This window comes from Coregonus clupeaformis, chromosome 17, assembly GCF_020615455.1.
Source record: "Coregonus clupeaformis isolate EN_2021a chromosome 17, ASM2061545v1, whole genome shotgun sequence".
Lineage (NCBI taxonomy): Eukaryota > Metazoa > Chordata > Actinopteri > Salmoniformes > Salmonidae > Coregonus > Coregonus clupeaformis.
This window is the reverse complement of record NC_059208.1, coordinates 49,002,932-49,024,935: the sequence shown is the minus strand read 5'-3', so window position 1 is coordinate 49,024,935 and position 22,004 is coordinate 49,002,932. Positions and strand designations below refer to the sequence as shown.

At 45.3% G+C, this 22,004-nt stretch overlaps 1 protein-coding gene across 3 annotated transcripts; it reads right to left on the bottom strand.

Moving 5' to 3' along the window:
• Nucleotides 1–319: 319 nt before the first annotated feature.
• Nucleotides 320–21,028, bottom strand: snx13 (sorting nexin 13). Of its 3 annotated transcripts, none has more exons than XM_041903524.1 (26): nt 20,870–21,028; nt 12,166–12,278; nt 11,844–11,946; nt 11,594–11,683; nt 10,855–10,976; nt 10,596–10,717; nt 10,331–10,435; nt 9,452–9,540; nt 8,984–9,067; nt 8,660–8,798; nt 8,396–8,484; nt 7,971–8,070; nt 7,481–7,671; nt 7,275–7,382; nt 7,008–7,140; nt 6,645–6,682; nt 6,027–6,096; nt 4,968–5,116; nt 3,396–3,503; nt 3,192–3,302; nt 2,595–2,756; nt 1,374–1,445; nt 1,111–1,256; nt 962–1,030; nt 761–873; nt 320–678 (listed from the first exon to the last, which is right to left on the bottom strand). In XM_041903524.1, the coding sequence occupies exons 1-26, from the start codon at nt 20,879–20,881 to the stop codon at nt 443–445; spliced, it is 2,874 nt and encodes a 957-aa protein (XP_041759458.1). In that variant the 5' UTR covers nt 20,882–21,028; the 3' UTR covers nt 320–442. The 3 variants fall into 3 exon arrangements, with proteins under 3 accessions (XP_041759458.1, XP_041759459.1, XP_041759460.1); XM_041903525.1 differs by having other exon boundaries at nt 4,974–5,116; XM_041903526.1 differs by lacking the exons at nt 12,166–12,278; nt 20,870–21,028 and having other exon boundaries at nt 11,855–11,942.
• Nucleotides 21,029–22,004: the final 976 nt, after the last annotated feature.

The following is a 22,004-nucleotide window of genomic DNA, read 5'->3' as shown; positions in this document are numbered from 1 at the left end:
ATGAGGTCTCTTAGCTGTGCACAGGAGAGGAGAGTGTGTGTGTGTGTGTGTGTGTGTGTGTGTGTGTGTGTGTGTGAGGGGCATGTAGGGGAGAGGAGGGGAGAGTTAAGCTCAGATGGTCCAAATATCACCTCTTGACATAGATGGCAGGACGCGCATACACACACACGTTGACCTCTTCTCACCAGCACACACACACACACACGTTGACCTCTTCTCACCAGCACACATACACACACGTTGACCTCTTCTCACCAGCACACATACACACACACGTTGACCTCTTCTCACCAGCACACATACACACACGTTGACCTCTTCTCACCAGCACACATACACACACGTTGACCTCTTCACACACCCTCCCCACTACTCCCCTCCCCTCTTCCCTCTGTTCACTCACGTAGTGTCACCCTATACCCTGCCCAATCCCAGTCTCCTGTCACCTCTTCAGGGAGGTGCTCTTGAGTTTCTGTGTGTATCTGGCTGTGCGTGGCGAACGGGAGTGCAGTTTGACAAACAGCTCTGGGAACTTGTACTGAGGGAACATGGTCTCCAGGAACCCTTCTAGGAGCACGTAGACCAGCCGACGATTCATTGGTCCATGTTGGAACATGTCAAACACACGAAGGATGCCTTTACGAGTCGTATCCGCCCCGATGATGTGCTTCAACTCATCTGGAGGAGGATAGAGGGAGAAATTATGTATTAATAGTGAACAAGTGTGTTCAGTCTGAGTGTGTGTGTGTGTGTGTATTACCTGGCATGATTCCCAATAGGTTGGTCTTGGCGGCGACCCGTGTCCTCATGCGGATGTTCTTGTCCCGGCGGGGTGGAGACTCTGCTAGGATTCCATTGGGCCAGTATGAATCCCTGCACAGGGGTGGGACCAAAGAGAGTTACTGACAGACCTTCTAACCAATCACACACAGCGATCTAATAGTGTGTGTGTCTCTGTTACCTGAACTTCTTTACGTAGTCTGCCACCTGTTCTGGAGCTGTCATGAAGTCCACATGATCAACAATCTTCCTGCAGAGACCAGAGTGGCAGACAATACAGTCAGATATGTGTATGTGGCGCTGATGAGTGTACGTGTGTGCGTACAGTACCTGTTGATAGTGTCTCCGTATGTGGCTCTGATGAGTTGCTGCAGAAGGTTCTTGATGTTCCTGCGGAGCCACTGGTTCCTCTCCTTCAGGTCAAACACCTCATCCATCAGCAGCAGCATCACACGCAGGGGGATGTTATCATCCACCTGGAAAACACACACACACCTCCCAAACGTTATACCACTATATTGCTTTCATTAATTTAACATGTTTCAGAGGAGAGGGCCTATAAACTGGTGTGCTAGTCGGGGTGTTGTACTCACATTGTCGTCCAGCTGGGCCGAGACTCGGCAGTGCTCTGGGTCAATGTCAGACTTGGGGAGCAGTGGAGGCACCTGGACACCAGACAGTTGATTATGGTCCGAGTATGGTAAAGTATGGTTCGAGTATAGTTAGCGTCTGGTTGATGTATAGTCTGAGTGTAATTAATACATGGTCAGTCTGGTTGGACTGTTAAGGTTAGAGAGCATAGCAAGACTTTTGAACATGGACTGTTTGATGTTGCCCCAGTTTCTCAGACATGTGTCCCATGTCAGTTATACTAAGGTTGTAGTATAGGTAGTGGCCTGTGAACGTTTAAATGTTTAATTGGGATCCTTAACGTTAAGAAAAAACCCTACGTAGATGCAGAAAGTAAACAGCATAGTGGGTCAATTTCCGCAACAATTTCCGGCTCTACTTCTCCGCTGTTTTGGCGCCCTGGCAACCACGCTGTGAACAGCATGAAGCGAATCCGTGCACATGCGCAGATACTGTGTGAGAGCCAAGTGTTGCATCTTGCTCATCTCAATATCCTAGCCTATTCATTGATGATATACCCTTCTTTACTGAGAAATTGCGATATACATCATTTCATTGCGAGATACAGCTTTTGATTGCCGATAGATAAGCCTAGTGCACGGTTCTGACTGACTGCCTGGTGGCCGACCTGCCAATACTGTGCCCTTCCCCTCTCTCTCCGTCCCTCGCTAGCTCGCTATGAAAGATGCAAATGTTTGTGTTCTCGGAAGTACGGCAACTATGTCTCCTCTGTTCCAGAAATTCTGAATCTTAGGAGTACTGAATCTTAACACTCAGAAATGGGAGTCGACACCGGGAGTTGACGTGCAAGGAGTCAATTCTTTTGGAGTCGACTCTCCACTTCTTCATCGTCGTTAACATTTAGAAAAATGGCAGAGAAAGGCAAGCGACAGCAGCGGTCCTGTATGGTAGTACTTTGAGAAGTTAAATGAGAAGGAAATGCAAACTTTGCAAGGTGGAATTGAGGTACAGTAATGGCAGTACAGCTGCAATGCTTAACCATCTGAAAGGGACACACCGTGAGACCTAAACTGTTGATGGCAGCAGGACAGCTGCATTGTGAATTCACGTGGAATTATGTGCATTTTTCTTATCGTTTTAACAGAAAACCAATATGATTTTTTCAGTTTAAATGTTAAGAAATGTTATCCATTTGTCACATCCCTAATAAGTAGAGTCCTTACCTTGAACATGGACTGTTTGATGTCCTGTCCCAGTTTCTCTGACATGCGTCCCATGTTGTCAGCAGCAGTGTTCATCCCTTCAGCCAGACTGTCTGGCAGTCTCTTCACTGCGTTGGACACGTTACGCATCGAGCTACGCAGCGGGTTCACAAACGTATCCATCTGTTAAGACATGTGGCTCAGTTGGTAGAGCATGACGCTTGCCACGGTAAGTTTGTGGGTTCGATTCCCATGGGGGACTAGTATGAAAATGTATGCACTCACTACTGTAAGTCGCTCTGGATAAGAGCATCAGCTAAATAATGTAAATGAGAGACAAACACGCGACAGGTGAGTGTGTGTAGTGAGCGATGCCATAGCTAAGCCACTTGAGTATGTACAGTTGGGCAACGTGAGTATGTGTTTTCTTGTTTTTGTATGTCATTCAACAAACGTTCTTTACTCAGAGCGACTTACAGGAGCAATTAGGGTTAAGTCCCTTGCTCAAGGACACGTCGACAGATTTTTAACCTAGTCGGCTCGGGGACTCGAGCCAGCGACCTTTCGGTTTCTGGCCCAAAGCTCTTAAGCGCTAGGCTATCTGCCGTGTGTGTGTACCTTGCGTGCGAAGTCTCCCTTGCCCTTGCTGTACTGCTTATTCTCCAGGAAGTCGTAGACATAGGGGACCAGAGTAGGACAGGCCTTCACCATCTCTGGATTCAGCAGCAGCTAACACACAAGAGAGAAGAGAGGAATGGTTATAGCCACGTAAAACGGGTATACAAAAGACATAACACAACTACACACACGTCACACTCCTACCTGTAGGTATGCGTTCAGGTCTTTTTTTCTCTTCTCCAGGAAGTCTCTGTCCATGTTGTTGAACGTCTTCTTCCCCGGCAGCTTCAGGATCGACGTCAAGTTCTCAAACTGGAATATAACAAACACACATGCCAGGTTCCCAAAATGGAGGTACAACACACACCCATAGAGACAGATGGAGGATGCCCTTGGACCAAAGTCTGTTTTAGCATGGGCAGTGCCATTGAGGCTTCCACCATTTTGAAGTAGTCAACTGGGTGGGACTTTGCTTACAAAGCAAAAACAGGTTTTTCAATTTTTTTGCAGAATCTTGTTTCTCATGGTCTGAGAGTACTTTAGGTGCCTTTTGGTAAACTCCAAGCGGGCTGTCATGTGCCTTTTACTGAGGAGTGGCTTCCGTCTGGCCACTCTACCATAAAGGCCTGATTGGTGGAGTGCTGCAGAGATGGTTGTCCTTCTGGAAGGTTCTCCCATCTCCACAGAGGAACTCTGGAGCTCTGTCAGAGTGAGCATCGGATTCTTGGTCACCTCCCTGACCAAGGCCCTTCTCCCACGATTGCTCAGTTTGGCTGGGCAGCCAGCTCTAGGAAGAGTCTTTGTGGTTCCAAACTTCTTCCATTTAAGAATGATGGAGGCCACTGTGTTCTTGCGGACCTTCAATGCTGCAGAGATTTTTTGGTGGGCCTCCCGAGTTGCGCAGCGGTCTAAGGCACTGCATCGCAGGCTGTGTCACAGCCGGCCGTGACACAGCCGGCCGTGACCGGAAGACCCATGAGGCGGCGCACAATTGGCCCAGCGTCGTCCGGGTAAGTGGAGGGTTTGGCCAGCCGGGCTTTCCTTGTCCCATCGCGCTCTAGTGACGCCAGTTGGACAGTGTTTCCTCGGACACATTGGTGCGGCTGGCTTCCGGGTTAAGCGAGCAGCGTGTCAAGAAGCAGTGCGGCTTGGCAGGGTCTCCCGAGTCCGTAGGGGAGTTGCAGCGATGGGACAAGACTGTAACTACCAATTGGATATCACGAAATTGGGGAGAAAAAGGGGGAAAAAATATATTATAAAAAAAATACAACACTTTTTTGGTACCCTTCCCCAGATCTGTGCGTCGACACAATCCTGTCTCGGAGCTCTACGGACAATTCCTTCGACCTCATGGCTTGGTTTTTGCTCTGACATGCACTTTCCAAATCATGTCCAATCAATTGAATTTACCACAGGTGGACTCCAATCAAGTTGTAGAAACATCTCAAGGATGATCAATGGAAACAGGATGCACCTGAGCTCAATTTCGAGTCTCATAGCAAAGGGTCTGAATACTTATGTAAATAAAGTATTTCATTTTTATATTTTGTATACATTTGCAAACATTTCAAAAAACCTGTTTTCGCTTTGTTATTATGGGGTATTGTGTGCAGATTGATGAGGGAAAAAAATAATTGTATCAATTTTAGAATAAGGCTGTAACGTAAACAAAATGTGGAAAAAGGAAGCTGTCTGAATACTTTTCTAATGCACTATATGTACACACCTTAGAAGTCAGAAGGCCTTTGTTATAGGAACACACACACGCATATTTACCTTTACCTGCTCCGTGATCCTCATATGGAAGTCGTGGAAGTCAGAGTAGCGGCGGTAGGTTTTCCAGGAGTCCTCGCTGCCGTCGTGGTTACGGCGGCACACGGTGATGGCGTAGAGGGCGTAGGTCTTGCCGTGGTCGTTACACACCCCTGTAGCACCCAGCAGGCCCAACCCCACACCCAACCCAGCCCCAGGGAGACACGCATCAGCTACTGATACACAGAGCCCAGGAGGGGAGAGGAGGCAGGAGGGGAGGGGCAGGAGAAGGAGGAGAGGGATAGGGAAGGGAGGCAGGAGGAGGGAGCAGACAGACAGACAGACAGCGAGAGAGAGAGAGAGAGAGGGAGGGAGGGGAATGAGGACAAATGACAAAAAGTAGCGAAGGAAGAAGTGAAGGGAAGTGAAGGAAAGAAGGAAAAACAGAAGAAATGGTAAAGTTGATGAAATAATGAAAGTGTAAAAAGAAAAGTAGCAGCAACATGAGATGGTAACATAAGTGATACAAGCTGATGGTTAACGTGAGGAGATGAAGTTACAGGTCAAAGGGCGATGCAGAGGGGAGGAGGGGGCTAGTCGGGGGGAGTGGTCAGTAGGTCAAAAGGCAGACACACACACACAACACTTCTGGCCCTAAAAAAGTTACCTGTCACTGCTGTAAATTCTTGCCCACCCTGCCCAGCCAAATCAATCAAATCATTGAATCAAATGTCAAAACATTCTTGCTATTTTATCATCCAAGATACATCTTCCACGCCATAAATAATAGGACTCACTGGACTGTCGTCTTGTAGTGTTAGGAGACAACACTGCATCTAGGCTCCTTACAGCGTCAATGCATTTTGACAGGGTAACGTTTTGAAGGCCACTACTGTTGTACCCACACATCTCTGAATGAAACCACAATAGTAGTCAGTAGTCACACATGCAAGTGAGAGGACAATGATAGTTGGTTAACTTTCAGTAGCACACTAGCTTACAATACATCACATCCCACCACTGACAATACACTCATCTGACTGGATATCACAAGTCTGAATTCATGTGTGTGTGAGTGCGTACCTGTATCAGAGATGAAGGCGTGTAGCTGTATATTGTCGTCATTGCAGGAATTCGAAAGGTCATCCAGAGACTGTAAACAGTGGAGCGAAACAACCAATCAGAACCAGAGATACTGCCAATCTCTGGACTAACATCCAATCAACACCTGTGAAACTGTTAATCCCTGTACTAACAGCCAATCAACAGCAGCGACACTGCTACTTTGACCTCTGCAGTAAAAGTCAACCATTTCCTAACTGTTGTTAAATCTTAACAACTCTATAGCAGGGTAGCAAACACCACTAGTGGTCCAATAACACCTGTTCTAACAGACAGTACTGTGACTATGGCTGGTTGGGCTCCCTAGTGGCGCAGCGGTCTAAGGCACTGCATCTCAGTGCTCGAGGCGTCACTACAGACCCCCTGGTTCGATTCCAGGCTGTATCACAACCGGCCGTGATTGGGAGTCCCATAGGGCAGCGCACAATTGGCCCAGCATCGTCCGGGTTTGGCCATTGTAGGCCGTCATTGTAAATAAGCATTTTTTCTTAACTGTGCCTAGTTAAATAAAGGTTAAATAAAAAATAAAATATGACTGCACTGACCGCTGGTGTGTCTCAGGGACTGACGAGGACTTACTAGATTAATGCTTCCTGTTGGAGAACCATTGAACGATTCTGTAGAGTAAGAGAGAGAGGGAGATAAATAAATAGTTAGAGATATAGGACAACAGTTTCTCTTCACAGTCATGGGGAATGGGTTAGGGGTGTCAAACTCATTCCATTGAGGGCCGTGTGTCCTGCTGGTTTTGTTATTTATTTTCAATAGGTGTCCAATTAAGACCTAGACAACCAGGTGAGGGGAGTTCCTAACTAATCAATTACCTTAATTGATAAAACAAGGGAGAATCAAAAACCTGCAGGTACTCGGCCCTCCTCTCACCCCTGGGTTAGGGTTAAGCTATGCTTAAAACGCACAGACATACAGACAGACCGTACTAACCTCCATCTCCGTCATCTGATCCTCTATAAGAGGGTTCTTTGAGCATGTCCAGTTCAGCTAACATCCTGATGTAGAGGGGACTCTGTCTGAACGACGGGTAGTACCTCTCATCACGAAGCATCATGTCATACACCTGCAACACACACACCAGAACACATTTATTTGGATCCACAATGAAACATTGAGTACAAAGGTCTCAAATATGCTTGCTAGCTGTTACAGTCTCAAACAGTTGATAAAGTTTTTATCAGACTAACACAAACAGACCTTTCTCTGGATGTCGTCGAATATCTCTGGCGTGGGGTCGCCGTCCTTCTGTAGCTTCTCTCTCAGTTTGACTACAGACATCTCATCTACCTGCACCCTGGGGGACGCCTGGAGAGAGAGAGAGAGGGAAAGAGTTTAAGAAAATGTGTGTGTTTGTGCACGTGTTGCCAAAGTGTATGTGTGTGTCGTGAAAGCGTGTGTGTTACCTTATCAGACAGGTACTGTTCATAGACCCCTAGTGCTGCAGCCTTCAGCAGTCCTTTAGTGGATCCTCCCTTCTTTCCATCCTTCTGCCATCCCTCCATCACCTCTAGTTGTTGCTGGGCTGTTACTCTGTAGCCCTCCACTGTCAGCCAGAAGAACAGCTCTGCCTGGGCCCCAGCCGCCTGCATGTAGTCTACAGGAGAGGGTAGAGGTCAAGGGTTGGAGGTCAAGGGTCAGCTGTTCCTCTGTAGCCCTCCATTGTCAGGCACACACACCACACACGCCTGCACACACACACAGTTTGTGTGCTGTTGAATTTGTGGTTTTGCCAGTGTCTTTTGTCTGTCTTTGCCAATGTTTTGTCTTACATTGTTTTTTCCCCCAACCCACGCCCCCACAGGAGGCCATTTGACTCTTGGTTAAATAAAGGTTAAATAAACATATAAAAACAACCCTGCTTGCTTGCATGACAGTGTTGTGTGTGGTACTAACCCATAAAGAACTGCAGGGCGATGTTGTGTACAAGGATGTGTTCCAGCGGTATGATGCACAGCTTGCCAAAGTTAGCAGCTAGTTTCAGCGCATCCACCTCCTACAGTAGAGATAGAGAGAGATGGAGATAGGGAGAGATGGAGATAGGGAGAGATGGAGATAGGGAGAGATGGAGAGAGAGAGAGATGGAGAGAGAGAGAGATGGAGAGAGGGAGAGATGGAGATAGGGAGAGATGGAGATGGAGATAGGGAGAGGGAGAGATGGAGATGGAGAGATAGGGAGAGATGGAGAGAGATGGAGATAGAGAGAGATGGAGATAGAGAGAGATGGAAAGAGTGAGAACGAGAGAGAAAGAGGTTTAGTAAGTGTATGTTTGACTCATTTTCACTGTTCATCAAACACTCCATAATACCCCATGTCTGACCTTCCCAGACTTCAGCCTCTGTATCCTGGTCTCACAGACCTTCTTCACAAACAACAGACTGTTGATCTGATTCTTTATCACATTGATATCTGAGAGAGAGAGAGAGACAGAGAGAGATGGAGAGGCAGAAAGAGAGGGCATGAGTGGAATGGAGGGAGTTGGAGAGGAGAGTGGAATGAGAGAGATAAAAATTAAATAAAAATCAGGATTGTATGTATACTTTATGTTAAAAGTGTGGCGTCATGCATGTCTGTGTGTGTGTACCGTCTCCTGCTGTGTCCAGTGATCGTAGGTACTGCAGTTCCTCCAGGGCCTTGTCTTTAACAGCCTCCAGCTCAGACACTCTGTCTGTCAGCTTCAAGATGTTCATAAACGCCTCGTAGTTACAGCTAGAGTCCCGGATCTACACACATGCACAGACACACAGACGCACGCCGGCACACACACACGTTTATATAACATCTATAACAGTTGTATTGATAAAAGTTATTGATCTCTACTAACCCTCTACAACTGGTTGATAAAGTGGTAATATTGATAATGATTCCGATAACAATATTGATTCTCAATGTGATTACTGATACTGACCATCCAGATAACAAACTGGTTGATGTAATCAGGATCACTCAGCTGGTTGACCAGGGGAAGGAGAACGCCTCGCGCCAGAATCTCCTGGAACATGGACACAATCACATTAAATCATCAGAATGTCCTGTAAAATGCACATAATCAAATTACATCAACATCACATAAAATATTACTACATGCCATTTAGTAGACGCTTTTATCCAAAGCGATTTACAGTCATGCATGCATACATATTGATGTACGGGTGGCCCCAGCGGGTATCAAACGAACGACCCTTGGTGTTGCAAGCACCATGCTCTACTGACTGAGCCACACAGGAACACACATCACAATCAATTTCATGTTGGTGTATGTGTGCGCGTGTTTCAGTGTGTGTTTTTGTGTCACAGTGTGAGTGTGTCCGTGTGTGCTCGTCTTGTGCATGTCTGCTTGTGTGTGTGTGTGTGTGTGTGTGTGTGTCTCTCTTACCCTGAGGAAGTATCTCATGTTCTTGTTGTGGAAGTCTCCAGGAGGTAGTAAGAGGTAGAGCAGCACCTCACACAGATCCCTCAGGAACCCTGACACACACAGAGAGACACACAGAGACACGTCAGTACCTGAATGTCAACATTACGATATACACTGAGTATACCAAACATTAGGAACACCTTGCTAATATTGAGTTGCACCCCCTTTTGCCCTCAGAACAGCCTTGATTCGTCGGGGCATGGACTCTACAAGGTGTCGAAAGCATTCCACAGGGATGCTGGCCCATGTTGACTTCAATGCTTCCCACAGCTGTGTCAAGTTGGCAGGATGTCCTTTGGGTGGTGGACCATTCTTGATACAACGGTTGAACGTGAAAAACAAACCGTTTGCGCCTGGCACCTACTACCATACCCCGTTCAAAGGCACTTAAATCTTTTGTCTTGCCCATTCACCCTCTGAATGGCACACATACACAATCCATGTCTCAATTGTCTCAAGGCTTCAAAATCCTTCTTTAACCTGTCTCCTACCCTTCTTCATCATTTTATTGTTATTTAACCTTTATTTAACTAGGCAAATCGGTTAAGAACAAATTCTTATTTACAATGACGGCCTACACCGGCCAAACCCGGACGACGCTGGGCCAATTGGGCCAATTCAATCTACACTGATTGAAGTGGAATTAACAGGTAACATCAATAAGGGATCATAGCTTTCACCTGGATTCACATGGTCAGTCTATGTCATGGAAAGAGCAGGTTTCTTAATGTTTTATGCACTCATTGTATACACACACAGGCTCAAAGTTGCTTCAACTTCCTTGTTGAGATGCAGCGTGTGAACCTTCCTCGCTCTGATGGGAAGTGTGTGTGTGTCTACCTTCTTCATCCTTCAGGGAGGTGCAGACCACGTCTCTACAGATGTTCCTCTCCATCTCTACCTCCGCCTCAAAGAATGACTCCACCATCTCCTCCGACAATTCCCCTAAAACTCATCAACATCATCACGATCATAATCACCACCACAAGCATCACCTTCATCTTCATAATCAACATCACCACAATCATCACCACAATTAACACCATCATCATCATGTCAGAGAGAGCGAGAGAGTGTGTGTGTGTCTGTGTATGTGTATTCGTACTCTGTTTATTGTCATCCCTGCGCTCCAGTCTGTCCTGGGCCTTTCTGAAGACTCGGAGGTGAGTAGCGAAGTCATCCACCAGTCTGGTGGTGAAATAAGGCTGCCAGTCCACGTCTTTAGACCTGTATAATAATAATAATAATAATAATAATAATAATAATAATAATAATAATAATAATAATAATAATAACAACACCTGTTATAGAGAAGTAATGAAGAGCAGTAAATCAGCAGTAATATAGTAGTAATAGAATATTACCGTGTAGAGAACTGGACCAAAGCGTTCTGGACAGTCTGTCTGATTTCCAGCAGGAAAGACTCATCCTCACTCAGAGTGTAATACCAATACTGAATATAATCTCTCAATGCAAACTGGATGACCTGGAGAGGGAGAGGGGGAGGAGGAAGAGAGTGAGTGAGTGAGTGAGTGAGTGAGGAATAGGCCAGTCATTATTGTAGGTGAGAACTCAATTTACATTAAACCCACAGTGGCCATACAGAACACAAGAGGGAGATAAACCATGCAGCACTCCACAATGGGACAGACACACACATACACACACAGTGACGTCTGCAGAGAGACAGTGGGGCTGCTGATCCAGGCAGGTCATCATCTAATTAGGCTACTTAATGACATGTCCTCACTTTATCTGGCTGCTATAGCAACTAACTACCACTTTAGTGGACACATTCCAGTCACAGCTATCATTCTCTCAGGCTAACAGAAGGAATGTCTGTTATGTTCTCAACACTGAGTAACATACATAAACATCCACTAAGACAGCCAGAAATACACAAACACACGCATGCCTTTGCTACAGAGACATACATGTCTACATTGAGATAGTTGCAGACTAAAACTGGTGACATGGCTTCATTCATAGTTGTATAGATAGAAGCCAGTAAGCAGAAAGTATCTGTGTCATCAGGCTGTGTGTCAGCACTGTGCTCCCTCTCCGTTTGTTTTCACTTGCCCATCCTTCTGTTCTGTCACTTACCTGTTGCAGAGGCTCGTCTATGTAGTTGGAGCCAGTCAGTCTTCTGTCTATCTTTATAGGCTTCGGAGCCAACCTCATCTCATCCAATGTCTAGGGGGGAGAGGGGGAGAGAGAGAGAGAGAGAGAGGAGAGAGAGGAGAGAGAGGAGAGAGAGAGAGAGAGAGAGAGGAGTGTTAAGAGGGGAGAGAGAGGGGGAGGGGAGAGAGAGTCATTATTTGTGTGAGTGTGTGTGTGTGTGTGTGTGTCATACCTTCAGTATACCCGTTTGCGTGGCCGGCAGGTAGGAGTGTTCACACTTCTCTAGATGTCTCTCTGAGTTAGTCTTCCCAAACAACAGAGTGACCGCAAAACCACTGGAGGAGGAGAGGAGAGAGGGAGAGGAGGAGAAAGAAGGGGGAGGAAGAGGAGAGGACGAAGAAAGGTAAACAGGTCAACCAGATTTTAAGATTATACAACATCAGTTATTTCAGTAAAAAACAATTGAAAGCTGGGATACAACCAAAGACAGGTCATTTCACATAAACACATCTATAAATGACTTCATAACTTCAAACAGGTGGTACCACACTTACCCTCCTACAACGCAGCAGATATAGAAGGCCAGGTAGAAGATAGCGAAGGGTCCGAAAGTGATGAGGAACAGCACCACTCCTAGACCCCCCCATCCCCACACAGACAGACTGGCCTGGAGGGGGGAGGGAGGGGGTTAACGTATAGCAACAATCAGCACCAATATCACCTACCTAATAACTAAAGAACACTACAGAAAGTCAGATCGAGAGAAAGAGAGAGAGTTTCTTATCCTCAGGTTTCCTGTTATTGTCAGAGCAGGAAAAAAATAGAAACTAACTGCTGACCTCACTGCTAACATCGATAGCTCTCTAACTGCATCCTAGCCCGGTCTCACACAGCCTACAGGCTAATGCTAGCAAGCTAACTGCTAATGCTAGCACTTGCATTGCAATCTGTGGCCTAGCTAAGACGTAGGCTAACTCCAGTGTTTGACATATATACTGAGTGTACAAAACATTAGGAACACTTTCTTAATATTGAGTTGCACCACCTTTTGCCCTCAGAACAGCCTCAATTTGTTGGGGCATGGACTCTACAAGGCATCGAAAGCGTTCCACAGGGATGCTGGCCCATGTTGACTCCAATGATTCACACAGTTGTGTCAAGTTGGCTGGATGGCCTTTGGGTGGTGGACCATTCTTGATACACACAGGAAATGGTTGAGTGTGAAAAACCCAGCAGCGTTGCAGTTCTTGACACACTCAAACCGGTGCGCCTGGCACCTACTACCATACCCTGTTCAAAAGGCACTTAAATATTTTGTCTTGCCCATTCACCCTCTGAATGGCACACATACACAATCTCAATTGTCTCAAGGCTTAAAAATCCTTCTTTAACCTGTCTCTACACTGATCGAAGTGGATTTAACAGGTGACCTCAATAAGGGATCATAGCTTTCACCTGGATTGACCTGGTCAGTATGTCATGGAAAGAGCAGGTGTTCCTAATGTTTTGTTCACTTAGTATATAACGTCTTCTACAGAGAGAAGTTGTGATTCGCCCAGAAGAGTGTACCGCCAACTACATTGAGTCACTATCAGTCAATAATTGTAAAGCTGTCCATTATTTAATGCTTACCTTCTCTAGGTTTGTCCTGTGTAACTGCAAGCTTTTCTACAAGTGCTAAAATCCGTAGCTTTTGATAAAATAAGCATTTTACACAACCTCTGCCAAGGGACCATTGTTTGTTAGCGGAGAAGGAGCAGCCCATCAAAATCAGATGTTTTTGTTTTGGCAGGGGAAGCATAGAATGCTATTTTTTTATCAAAAACTATGGATTGAAACTGACAACTCTATAGCAATCAGGACAAGCACAGGTACACCGTAAGCGTTAAAGAATGGATATTTGAGTGAAAGTGCATGTTTGAAGTCGCTAACTTCCCACTCCATCGGAAAACAGTGGATTACGCGATGCAATTTGACAGATTACTACGGATTTCAGCACACAAATAAAAGCTTGCAATTGCAGACAAACATAGATAGAAGGTAAGCATGAAAAAAATTGACATTTTAACAAGTATTGGCTCTTCTGAGCGCATCACAACTTAAAGGCCCAATGCAGTCAGAAAACTAGCACACTAGCAAGCTTATGCTAGCATACTCTCCGTAACCCAGTCTCCAGCCAACACTGGCACACATCATACAGGTTAACAAGCTACAACGGGTTTATTCATTACATCAGGTCATTAGCCTACATCTGAGGGATTCTTCAGGCTACTTGAAAGACAGCCAGGCTAACAGCTAAAGCTGGTCCTGAATCTATTCTGCATGAGGATTGTCTACCAGGGTCTAGATCACAGTTGATTTGTTTTGTTTACATTCTTCAGATGTTTGCTGTGAGAGGTAAATGTTCCAGGAGTGCTAGGTGAGGTGATATGGGTGAGACAGGTGTATGTGTGTGTGTGTCCACCTACAGAGAAGTGTGACAGTCACAGAGGGGGCACTCATGTGGAATGGGCCACTCCAGGGGCAGGAAGGAATATCGCAATAGGTGAGGTGAGACTGGTACAGTGTGTGTGTGTGTGTGCGTGCGTCACTCGAGGAAGCAGGCACTCCAGGGGCAGGAAGGAAGGGAGAACTAGGCCATAGGGAGAATCAAAATGGCATACTCCTCACATCCTCAAAACACATTGGATGAGAAAGCCAGAGGTCCCTCCCCTCTAACCTTCCCCTCCAATGGGTTTTGAGAAGGAGAGGAGAGAGGACGCTAGGAGTATGCAATTGAGATTCTCCCATAGTTATCACAGACAGGTTACTGAAGGGAAATGTACTGTTCACACATTATAGGCCTAGGGCAGGTAGGGTATAGCCTATAAACCAGGGCTTTCCAACCCTGTTCCTGGAGTGCTACCCTCCTGTAGGTTCACTCCAACCCAAGTTGTAACAAACCTGATCATCTTATCAACCAGCTAATTATTAGAATCAAGTGTGCTAGATTATGGTTGGAGTGAAAACCTACAGGACGCAGGGCTCTATAGTGAGACTGTTTTACTCGCATAAGTGGCTAAATATTTAGGCGCATCAGCGTGCCTAGAAAAATTAAGAATTCTAGCTTTAATATCTACACATACTTTTCATTGTGCTCCTAAATGTATTTGTGTGCGCCTACATTTTTCAACTTAGGCGCACATGTGCTCCTTGTAAAAAAGGTCAGCGTAGAGCCCTGGGAAGATAGCTCTCCAGGAACAGGGTTGGAGAGCTCTGCTATAAAGTATTGTGTGAAAGAAAGGAAGACCCCAGGGGAATAAAGAAATAAAGAGAAAGTGATCTGTCCATGATCTGAGCCAGAGCCACCATAGTGATCAGGACAACACTGTCTATCAGCTCAGGTCATCTACACTAGATAGATAGAGTGGCTGAGGGATGAGAACCATCAATACAGGAGGGTTTCTAAGGACACATAGGTATTGTTCTCACTCTGACGCATAACAATAGACAAGCCAAACCTGTATATCAGTAACCAACATATATACACTACTGTCAGATCACCAACTACCTGACGAGACACTACCAATCATATTATATCAGACACGTACGATCAGCCTATCAGTCACATACCATGCTGGACCAATCTAATATCAGTGACATATCATGAGCTAATCGTATATCAGTATGAAAATCAGTATGAAAATGTATGCACTCACTAACTGTAAGTCACTCTGGATAAGAGCGTCTGCTAAATGACAAAAAAAAATGTATTAAACATTTTAAAAATGTATATCAGTTACCATTGGCCGATCAAACCACCAACATTCACTTCAGTTGACTTTATTAGAATTTTTCAGGAATGACCAGAGCCCATCGTCGAGGAGAGACGGTAGAACAAGGAGCCAGATGTTTCACCAGATGTATAAATCTAAAGCATCCGGTTGTAATTTCCACTACCCACCAAATATGTTGAGGAGAGGAAGCCCAGTGGCCTGCAGTGGGAGAGTATGGAGCGAGATGGAACTGGGGCGACATTCTGCAGATTTTCTCACCGAAGAAAAGCCCAATCTCAATACAGTTTTCTATTCCCAAAACTAGAATCAGTTATGAACAGAGTGCACAAAATTTTGTAAACGTGACCCTTTGCCAAAGTTTCCAAAAATTGCGTTGTTTACAAGAAGGGCGAATGTAGTTATTGCACATGCACACTTTACAGAGAAGGCATTCCCTAACGGAAATATGCAAATACATGCTAGAACGCGCCAATAGGATCTCGCTAGCTCGTGCTTGGCTCTGCCCACCTCCTTGCTTGTTCTGCCCACTATGCTTAATTTGCTCCAATTAAAAATGACACAGACAAACTCTTGGGTTAGTTATAAATATCTTTGGTAGAACCAGTCCGACTACAGGGTTTTGAGAACTTACCCAGCAGGTTATGAGAACTAACATAGCAGGTTAGGAGAATTAGGTTAATGTTAGAAAAAAAGGGCTAGGGCTAGTTTAAACGCAACAACAAAAAATATTGTGACTTCAATTTGACAAAAGCTGTAGCCCTTCTAGCCATGACCCGACAAGAGAGCAGCAGACACTTACTAGACTAGTCAGGAACATAGCAACAGTGTTCTGGAATGTGTTGAAACATGGCACTCCTCTTTCACAGTGACAATAGGCCCTCTAAATCCTATTCATGGGTTGCACGTTTCGTCACAATATTGTTTGGAACGTTTGTTTTAGGACTGATGCCCAGCTGAGCATTTATTCTCAATGGGTGCTGATGAAGATTTAGTCTAAAGTGCATTACTGTGGCTTGGAAACACGAATACATTTCAAAATGAGACAAATAATTAGTAGGACAAGCTTTAGATACAGTGTAACTTTAACTAACTAGCTAAGATTGAGGGGAGAGCACCTTTCCAGAGGTCAGGACACACAAGCTTCTGTGTAAAAGCAGAATTAGAGTTCTAGAGAGAGTTTAGAGCTGGACGCCATGTTCTGCAAATCAGGTTGGTGGTGTTGAGTACTACAGCAGTATTACAGCTATAAGGAGACACACACACACACACACACACACACACACACACACACAGGATATGTCTTGACCTTTGCAGGGGTCAGGGTGATAGTGTTGAGTAGTGCAGCAGTATTACAGCTATAAGCGTCACACTAGGCAGGAGCTAGCAGCAGCATACTCTGAATCATTCCAGCTTACACAGCTTTAACATACACCATCTGTTCCAATCAACCACACTGGACAGAGCTGGGCTATCCCTTACACAACATCATATCACAAACACATATACGTGCGCAAAGACGCACACTGTCCAAATGCACAATACACACACGTAAACACACACACGCAGCGTTTCCCTCGCTCACATAATCAAACAGGCTTGTCAGTCACTTCCTGCTAACACATTCACCTGAGCGTAAACAACAGAGTCATCATGGCCAAATAACAACACATGGCACTGACTGACTACTGCAGGTCATTGACCTCTGTGTTACACAGCCTATTACATTACATTATTACAAACAGGGGAATTTAAAAACATTGACCTGCACTGTACCATACATATACTACAGTAGCTAAGAGGATGGCCTGTCAGCTGTAGCTAATAGGATGGGCTGTCAGCTAGGCCTATATTTCAGGCTAAATCTCAAATGCTAGACTAGCTCTGGTGATAAGCAGCATACTAGTCGGGTGTCATCTACTACAGAATGTTACTCAGACACCCTGACTGAGGAATGAACATGCCTGGTCACCAGTCAGAGCTGTGTACTATTAGCACCACACATACACACTCTTGATTGTAAGGCCCGCCTGGTATTCAGTCAGTCAGTGTCTTTATACTACTAACAACAGCAGGGATAAGGAGGCCTCTCCTCATTCACGAGGTGCCTGGCTGCTAGCAGACATCCTTGACTCGACACACACGTACACACACACACACACACACACACACACACACACACACACACACACACACACACACACACACACACACACACACACACACGTAATGGTGTCAGCGGGCCCATATGAGCGGACCTGGGCCAGGGTTATCAGAGAGTCACAGTGGAGCCGCCAGGAACAATTACTGTCTGAATATAGGGACAGACAGGTAGGCCTAGCTATGATATGGCTACTGGCTAGCGGATGACAGGGCTTATTAAACCACTACAGAGTTAACTTCTACTACTTACAGACTGAGCTAGCTGACCCACTCCTCCACTGGCTTAGAGAGCCTCCACTCCCCAGTATACTACTGTACCAGACTAGTGGAGACTGGAGAGGATGACACAGGTGTTCACACACACAAACAATCACAGGACGAGAGCCAAGAGTTCCAAACGCAAGAGAAGGATTTGAAAGATTTGAGTGAAGGGTTCCAAACAAGAAAAAAAGAATTCCAAACAAGAGCTGAGGGTTCCAAACAAGAGCTGAGGGTTCCAAACAAGAGCTGAGGGTTCCAAACAAGAGCAAAGGAGTTCTAAACAAGAGCTGAGGGTTCCAAACTGAAGCAGCACAAAGCATTCCTTGTAGACTCCCTAAAAAAAACTGTTGTAGGACATTGCACAACTCCATGTCACATGAAGTCAGCCCCTGCTGAGTATGTCAGTGAGGCAGGCATACAGGTTTCACTTCCCTCCATTACCACAGCCCCTGTGATCAATGGCAGTGACTGAGGGGTTAGGGGGTAATCAATCAAATGTATTTAATAAAGCCCTTTTTACATCAGGAGTTGTCACAAAGTGCTCTACAGATACCCAGCCTAAAACTCAAAAAGGCGAGCAATGCCAATGCAGAAGCACAGTGGCTAGGAAAAATTACCTGGAAAGGCAGGAATGTAGGAAGAAACCTAGAGAGGAACTAGGCTCTGAGGGGTGGCCAGTCCTCCTCTGGGTAAGAGGTCAGGGGTTAGCGAATGCATGTTTCAGCTTTGTCAGCAGCACAGCCCCCTTGGCCCACAAGACAGTGAGGAGTTACTGACATTGGGCGAGGGGTTAGGGTTTAATGAGTGAGGGGTTAGTAATTGAGGGATTAGCTCAGCACATTAAAGCTCTCCTCTGAGAAGGTGAGTGGAGCTCCCAGAGGGGAGTGAGTGAGCTGGGCTGGGCTGAGCGGGGCTGGGAGGCCTCAATATGATGGATACTGGGCTCAGTGCTCCTCCTGCTCCCATAGAACTGCACTGTGACCTGGGTCAGTTAAAGCTGTCTATTAGGGTGACAGACTGATGCAGGCTGCGTGCGTGCGTGCGTGTGTGTGGAGGAACAGTTCTGATGGACTGGCACCTGCATCCCTGTCACTAAGCTTTGATTAAGACAGACTAATGAGATTTAGCTGTGAGAGGAACACATATCCGTGAGGGTGCATATTACACTGTAACACCAGTTACTCCACAACAGCCATCTCCCTTCAGTCAGCCTGGCTGCTGTGCTCCAGGTTGTGTTTAGTAGGGCACCAGCACACCGTAGTAAACGTTTTGAAACAGGACACAAAAATGGCTCAGGTAGTAGGTTACCTCCTTTTTCACTTCGGTTCACTCCGTTTTCTCCTGTTTTGTGCCTACTGAGCACGACCCAGGTCATTCAGACAGTGACTGGTTTACTCTGAAGAAGGTTTGAGAGACAGGAAGACTGTTTGATACTGGGGTGTGATATCTGGCACAACACGATGCCCTCTTTCTTCCATAACATCCCAGATTAACTGGAGACAATGTGCCAAGTCGGCCACAACCTAAATTTACCCCAGTGAGGTCATATACACCTGCTAGTAATCAGAGTTAGGCTACATATTAAGAGAGTGACTGACTACAGTAGAGCTATAAGATACCTCTCCCAGCAGAGACGTAACATAGGAGAGACTTTATAAGCAGATATAGTCTAACATTAGATTAGGCCTACCACACCGGGCAGAGAGCCACACACCATAGGTCTCCAACACAGGAAGGGCCTTGATACTAGGGTAAAACTGTCGGATATTGACTTGGTAGGTAGGCCTAGTTACCAGAGAACTGTAGGGGCCTATATAGAGAGAGTGGCTTTATAAGCAGTTATACATTTCTGGTAAATAGTCTAGTCTAACAAAACACCAGGCTCAACGGGCGTAGAGCATTATCTTTAGAAAAAAACCTTTGAATGCAAAACACTGTCTGTCAATTGAGACAATATAGATTATAGTAATGAGAAGTACTGCTGAACTAACACAATTCCCCATTCCACATGACAGGCAGTCATACATGTTCTACACAAATCCATTTCAGACACTGGTCTGATCTGGATAGAAACTTTACTAACCCCATTTAAAGGAACAGGAAGTGGGGCTGGATAGAAACTCTTACTTATTACCACTTTGATGAGAACTGTAGCTACTTTGTATGTAGCTTGCTAGATAGATAGAATAATACCATAGGAAATGTAGTTGCAGCCGCATAGGCATAATTGGAATACATAGCTAGTCTACATAACAGATTTTATGACACAAGGTAACAGAAACTTGACTGGTGACAGTTCCAGGTGTAAGCCAGATAATGTAATGATGTGGGCAGACAGACTAAACGTCACGTATTTACCAAAATGTAGCTGGCCAACATCAAAATGGATGGCTAATGTTACACACAGAACAGGGCAGAGCAGTAACAAGTAGCTATTTAGATAGCTAGTAAGTTGGTCAAATATGTCAAATCAGAAAGACACATAGCTAGTTAGCTAACTATGATAAGGTTGTGCTATAACATTAGCTAACGTTATTAATTATCTACTAAAGTTAGCTAGCTACTAGTATTTAGCAGGCTAAGTAATATTGTCAGGGAGCTAATGGGGCAATTGACATCGATGTTGCTAGCCACCTAGCCCAAGAATGTACTAATGAATGGGCTAGCCACCACCTAACTAGCCAGCTAGTTAATAACTACTTTGGGATGCGCCCATTCCATTCTCACCTGAATCAGTTGAGCTAAAGAGATTATCCTGTTAGGAACGTCGTTACTCATAATAATGTGAACGCATAACGTTGGTTATTCCACCTAGCCAACGAGCTAATTCCAGCACGGTATTGTCACTAAGGATAACTTCAGCTCATCGTATTAGCTGTCTAATCCTGGACTGACAGCAAGGAGTTTTTTTTTTTAAACAGACAAGCCTGTCGGTGCGCATCGTCCAATGTTTACCTGTGGTCGGATGCTAAACGGTTAGCTAGCTGCTGTCACTCAACACTGTCACTGCCCAGCGCGGAAAACAAACTATAGACTCGCCTTTAAGCGAGTATGAACTTACCTCTGCAAACATCGTTTACAATGTTGTGGGTATCGTAGCTTGGGCTAAACCCACCACATTGTACGAGGCAAAAATATATGGATTTTCTGGTTTAAAAGCGGTTGTATCTCCACTCTCCGTAGTCTCTTCGGAGAGTCGCCATGTTGCACAAGCTTTACGTCTCGGGCACCCCTTTTCTCGACGTCGCTCTCTGATTGGCTGAAAACTGTTATGATGCAAGCAACACACCCGTGACTGGCTGTTGTTTAATTCTACAAACATTCTCATCTACTACTTTTACAACTGCGACTGAGCCAAATACTTTCTCTGAAACACATAATCAATCAACATTTATGATTGCATGTTGTATTCAGTGGGAAAGTTATCTTAGATTGTTTGCTACTGTTGTGCAGATAGCCGGCCCCACCACATTGTTTGATGGACTGCATACAGACAGCTACCTATGAAAATGTAGCATAGCCTATCTCTCTCTCAACATCAAATCAATTAAAGTTGCAAATAACTATCAAGTGCATGATTGACAACCAGAGTAGGCAGGTGGGAGCTATAGGAGGATGGGCTCATTGTAATGGCTGGAATGGAATAAATGTAAAGGTATCAAACATATGGAAACCACACCTGGTTTCCATACCAGCCTCCTCTGTTGACAACTAGCCATCTAACCTGCAGAGACAGAGAGAGAGAGAGAGTCACATGATTGACCAGTGACTGATCAGTTACCACATAGATGCATTATTCAGGGTCCCGATGGTAACATTGGCTGTACCTTACACCTTTCTATGCTGACACTAGGGAGGGATGGAGAGAGAGAGATAGAAAGAGGGAGGAGGAAGGGAGGAAGGAAGAAAGAAGGGAAGTGAGGGAGAACTGTAGACAGAAGTAGGTAGAGGCGAATAAAGAGAGTGAAAGGGAAGCCTGGAAAGAGGAGAGAGATACAGAGCCAACCAAGAATTCACAAAATGGGACAAACACCAAATTGTGACTCTGCATGCAGAATTCTGCAAAAATATCCTCAGAGTACAACGTAAAACATAAAATAATGCATGCAGAGAAGAATTAGGCCGATACCCGCTAATTATCAAAATCTAGAAAAGAGCTGTTAAATTCTACAACCACCTAAAAGGAAGCGATTCCC